Below are 6,000 nucleotides of genomic sequence, written 5' to 3' on the forward strand. Positions count from 1 at the left end.
ATTTTTTTATTGTGAACTTCTACATATAGGCGTGATCGTTCAATTCACCACTCTTGCGCCCAAATAAAATAAAAATAGAAGTTTTGTAAGGATTTTCTCGTTCAGCGTTTTAAAAAACCAAGTGTCAATCAACTAAGATTTTAAGCAAAGACTGGACTACAAAGTACAAACAACCCATTTTCTCACCCAAAAAAAAAAAAAAAAAAAAATGAGAGAGTACAAACAACCCATGTGTTAAAAACTCAAAATCAAATGGCTGATGCGATGTATCTGGACAAGTGTTGAGATTTTGGACGTGAATTTCTTACTAACTTTGACCAAAATAGAGATTGCGGTTGTAAACTGTGAAGTCGGGGAAAAAAATGGAAAGTATCATTATCACATCCTCATACGTGCATGGTTCACCTGTAATTTTTTAATTACCAAACAATTTAATTCTTTTGTGCATGCTTATATCCACTCAAATCCTTCATTTTTTTTTCTTTTTAGGTTGAAGTTAAAACTATTTTATTATTGTGGGAAAAGAGACATTCTTCATTTGGTTATAATAAAATAAAATAAACTTTGGAAAAAGAAAACACCTATTATTTATTTATTAGGTGACAAAATAAAAAATGAGAAACCAAAGCTAAAAAAAAATAACAACACATGAAATGCTTTGATTCTTCTTTTGCCTATAATTCAATCTAGCCATGCAACTTCTAATTTATTTATTTTATTCCTTTAACTTCTTTTATGTTCACTTTCGTTTGAGGGATTGCCATTAAGTGTTTCAAAACAACTTAATTTTTAAATTTACAAAACAACGTTATTTCAATATATCTAATAGCACTATGTGACAAAATTTGGCAGAATGACCACATTGAACAAAAATAAATTAAGTTATAATCTTGGAAGGAATACATAAAAAATTATAAGACAAAAAAAATTGAATTTTGAATAAAGTTAAAGAATGCAATCGTAATTCAACCTAATTTTAACCATTTATATTTAAACACATGTCTCATTTTGTGTTAAGTCACTGATATCTTAAATGGATATCAAAGTAATGGTAATCAATGTTTATTTAATTGTGATGGTGTAACAAAATTTGAACAATTCATTTAGCTATGAATTATTAGGGACTCTAAGAATCATTGGGTGACATTACCATAAATTCTTCAGAAGATCTCAATTAGGATGGAGCATTAATATTGTCTATACATACAATGGGCAACAATTCCTGTTGGCGGGTTGTATATATTTATGTCATGTAGAGAGAAATATACAACTATATGAATCAATCTAAACTCAACTCCATTTATCAGTTGCGTCATAAATGCATATTTAATAATAAAAAAAGAACTAAAAGTTCTCAATGCATATACAACAACAACAAAAATGAATTGTACCATCTAAACAAGTTAGCTTTTCTTCTTCTTTTACTCGTATCCAATCACAGTAAATTCTAATTCATTAAATTTGTATCATGGTTGCAAATTATATGAAATATTGTCACCATTGCATCACAATGTAACTTATTATTAAAATGAGTTTTTTTAGGGTATCCTCATCGAAAGGAGATGATATTAGGTGTTATAGGAATATGTTACCTTCCTCGTATGAGAGTAAACATGACATGTGTTCCATGGAGTGAAAATGTACTTTTTTTTTTAATATTCTTAAAAATGTTCAAATTAGTCAACTGATTACGGATTTTTTTATTATAAAAAAAAAAAACTCTTTTAATAACATATTCTCCATTTATATAAAATAATATTTTAATCATATAATATAATTTTTTTTATTAAATTACATTATATATATATATATATATATCACTATGTATTATTGTTGAATAATAAAATACATTATATGTTCCATTACATAAAACTTATAAAAATATAAAATATTTTTAAATAACACATGCATCATTTAATCTACAAGTATGTGCAGTATATTTCACTTGAGATATCTTCAACAATTTTATGAGATAATTGTCATGTGTAATTTTACTTGGATAAAAAATAAAAAAATATTTTTTATCGAATGTAGTTCCTCAGGTTTATCCTGAATTTCTTTATCTGCTTCAATTTCAATTTCAATTTCATTCCCATTATTATCTTCTCTGGCTGCCACTGTTGCTGCTGGCATTTCATTAACTTCTCTAACGCGAAGGGTTCGGTCTACAACTTGAACAAGTCACATAAACTAACATAAATAAAATTTTTTTTTTCTCAACCTTTGGTTTATTTAAAAAACCTTTATTTTTATTTTTTAAGTGATCAGAATTAAAACCTTTCATATAAAAAGAAAGAACCATTTTTATTCTTAAATAACATAATTCCAAAAGCAGTGGAAGAATCTATTTTCTTCATATAAACAATAAAACAAAAATTATCAAAGGCGTATAGTAAGTGCTGCACAAGACTTGTCAGAAAATGCAGAGAGTTTCTCTAAGAAACGAGGAAATGTGGGGTCGGTGAAAGCGAAAGAAACCAAAGGAATTAGTAGCTGATTTCAGTTCTCGATTTGCTGTAATCAAATGCTAATCCTTTCTGTTTAAACTTTAAACCAAAAATCCTTGTCCTTTTTACGCTCCCTTCTATTCCTCTCCCATTATATAACCTCAACACTACCTCAAATTTCTACACCAAAACCAAAAACTCTCTCACTCACTCACCAAAGCTTCCGCCTTTTGCTTTTTTTTTTTCTTAATCTTTCATATGGCCAGGGAAGTTTCAGCCAAAGACAACCACGACTCACCTCCAGCACCGTTATTCGATCCTGTGGAGCTAACCGAGTGGTCCTTTTACAGGGCTTTGATAGCTGAGTTTATAGCTACTTTGCTGTTTCTATATGTCACAGTGCTGACTGTGATTGGCTACAAGAGCCATGTTGGTGACGACTGTGGTGGTCTTGATCATCTTGGGATTGCTTGGGCCTTTGGTGGCATGATTTTCATTCTTGCTTACTGCATTGCTGATATTTCATGTACGTGGGTTTTCATTTCTCTCTTTCTTTCTTACTTATTTTCCTTCTTTTGTTAAGGTTTGCTTTCATTGCTTTTAAAGTTATACATTACAATTTAGTATGCATTAAGCTTCAGGTAATTAAGTTTAGCTTCAGGTTGTTTTTGGTTAAATATTTCAGGTGGGCTTTTCTTTCTTTGTTTTCTTACGTGGATTTTAGCTTAGCTATTAGCTAACTTTAAAAGTCGGGTTTGTGCGTAGATGGTCACATTAACCCAGCAGTGACATTCGGGAGCTTATTGGCTCGTAAGGTGTCGCTGATCCGAGCCGTGATGTACATGGTGGCTCAGTGCTTGGGAGCCATCAGTGGTGCTGGGATCGTCAAGTCCTTTCAGAAAGGTTATTACGAAAGGAATGGTGGTGGTGCCAACATGGTCTCTCATGGGTACAGCAAAGGCGCTGGATTGGGCGCCGAGATCATAGGGACCTTTGTGCTTGTATACACCGTCTTCTCTGCAACTGATCCCAAGAGGAAAGCTAAAGATTCCAATGCTCCGGCATGTACCTTAACATTCTGAGATTCAGTTCACTATAAACTTAAAACTATAGAGTTTTTTGCATAGTAAAAAAAATTTGAAATGTATGTTACACACTACCTATTACACATAAAATAACAATTATCAACCAAAAAAAAAAAAAAGAAAGTTCGATATCTTATTTTAAGTCAATGGTAAAGAGCAATTAGATAAAATGATCAAATTATATTTAATCTATTAAAATAAAAGATCTGTTTTATCCTTTTCAAAGGAAAAAATTTAGTATAATTTGTTGCTTTGTACTTGAGACTCTTTGGGGGGGGTTAAAACCTAAAAGTGCATGTGTGTACATCCGTGGGGACACCTCCTATGAACTACCTAAGAATTGCCCTATTTTGTTTCACGGCAATTGTAGATGATTGTTTGTGCCCTCAGCCTTGTACTATTTTTTAGCCACAAATGAATGATTATGGATTATAGTATAATTTATTCTATCAATGTTTTATTGGCAGATTGTGTATTGTAATGAATCTAAGGTTTTGGCCCCACTTTCCATTGGATTTGCGGTGTTCATGGTTCACTTGGCCACCATCCCAATCACTGGCACCGGCATCAACCCCGCTAGGAGTTTTGGTGCTGCTGTTATCTACAACAAGGCCGAGGCCTGGGATGACCATGTTAGTACACTTTCCTTAGACTACTGATTATTTGCATTATTACTAACGTTGTTTCGTTGTATCATTTAATTATATGCATAGTATATATACAACAATGACGATCAAAGAAGTTCTAAAATTTTAGAGTTGACTATGGATCCTCTGTTATATATATCATATCAGTGTTAATATTCATACCCAAAAAAAAAATAGTGTATCTTAAATACTTGTTATTTTCTTTTCCAGTGGATCTTTTGGGTTGGGCCATTCATTGGTGCAACCATTGCAGCTCTCTACCACCGATTCGTGATGAGTGCAGGTGCTGCGTAAGCTCTTGGGCCATTCAAGAGCAACCCCCATGTTTGATTAATAAAGAGGCTTAATTATTTGATTCCTGCTTCATGGTTCTCCAGGTAAATGACATTGGAAGAAGGATTTGATATCTTTAGAAGAATAATGGAGGAGTGCTTATGCTCGTGTATGAATGTTTCTTTGGCTTTCTTAATTTCCTTAGAGAGTTATTAAAAGGAGCATAAAATTGTAGATAAAGCCTGTTTGATTCCCCATGTTTCCCTCTATACACTTGCCTTTGAATTTACTTGTGAGTTGTTGTTTTCAATATGTCTTTGGCACTTTGTACTCTTTATGCTTTAAAGTACAGTTTGAGCAACGCGGTCAAGTGTTCACTTTCTAATGTCTGAAATTGCTCTTAGTGCCTAGTGGAAGAATTACATAGAAGCAGGTTGAAAAGGCAATCTACTGAATTCTAATCGTTCACAAAGTCTCACTATATCATCATGAAAAAGATGCAAAATTAGGTGACATGAAAATTGAACCCAAAAAAGAAGAAACTCTTGCTTAATATGGCTATTTTAAGTGCAACATGGAGAACAATTTACATGATAATAACAAAAGGAAAGGACATGAGAGCGGTTTAAACATTACATGGTATCTTAGACAGCACTCTTCAAATACAATGGATTTGGTGCTGTGGGTAACGTCGGCCTAGGTCATTCATCACCAGTTAAATCTATATATATACATATATATAATTAAAATCAAAACTGAGAGAAAATTCAATTAGATTCTAAATTGAATTTCAATTGTTGTCTAATTTAGTGTCATGTGTCTTATTTAAGTGTTTTTTATTTATTTTTTATTTTTTATAATTTTGTTCTGAGTGAGTTAATGTTGTGCAAAATATGAATAGTCTATAATACATATAAATCGTCAAAAACTCTTTTTTTTTTTTAAAAAAAAGAGTAAACTCATGTGTATATCCAGAAATAATAAAAGAAAATAAAGAGAGAAAGAGGGTAAAAGTCATTTATAACTTAAAAAAATATGTAACTCTTACCCTAGATATAATTTGAACTCATTTATATGTGTAATTATAATTGTTTTTAATTGTATTGTGCATATGCATGAATTATACACTATTTTGTTTTAACAAAAGAGATCAATGGGGTCAATTCAACATTGTTGTTTAATCACACGTGCTTCTATTAATTAGGTTCTAAGATTTTAGGAACTAATGTATTAGAACTTCAATTTGTATATGTTGACAAATTATGATCAAAACATTTAGTCTACGTTTAGACTTGCTCAAAGTTTGGTTGAAATTAAGTTTGGAATCAAGTAATTGCAGAAAATTACTATTTAATTTCTACAAGGCTCGATCGATCGAAAATTAGATTTGATCGATCGAAAGTCGCATATCAGCAAAAATCAATAAATGTAAAAAGACCATAACTTATCCGTTTGAAGCCCAAATTGGGATATGTTTTTTCCAGTATTTAAAGGACATCATAAGCTAACCTTAGGAGGGGTTTTCAAGGCTTTTCAGAGAGAGGTTAG

General features: G+C 31.5%; 1 protein-coding gene across 1 annotated transcript; it reads left to right on the forward strand.

The window, feature by feature from the left end:
- Nucleotides 1-2,622: 2,622 nt before the first annotated feature.
- LOC126697260 (aquaporin PIP2-2-like) lies at nt 2,623-4,741 on the forward strand. Its single transcript, XM_050394171.1, has 4 exons — nt 2,623-2,973; nt 3,213-3,508; nt 4,000-4,164; nt 4,390-4,741. Exons 1-4 carry the CDS (start codon nt 2,706-2,708, stop codon nt 4,471-4,473), a joined length of 813 nt encoding a protein of 270 aa, XP_050250128.1. The 5' UTR covers nt 2,623-2,705; the 3' UTR covers nt 4,474-4,741.
- The last annotated feature ends 1,259 nt before the right edge of the window (nt 4,742-6,000 follow it).

The sequence above is a fragment of the Quercus robur genome, chromosome 8, assembly GCF_932294415.1.
Source record: "Quercus robur chromosome 8, dhQueRobu3.1, whole genome shotgun sequence".
NCBI lineage: Eukaryota > Viridiplantae > Streptophyta > Magnoliopsida > Fagales > Fagaceae > Quercus > Quercus robur.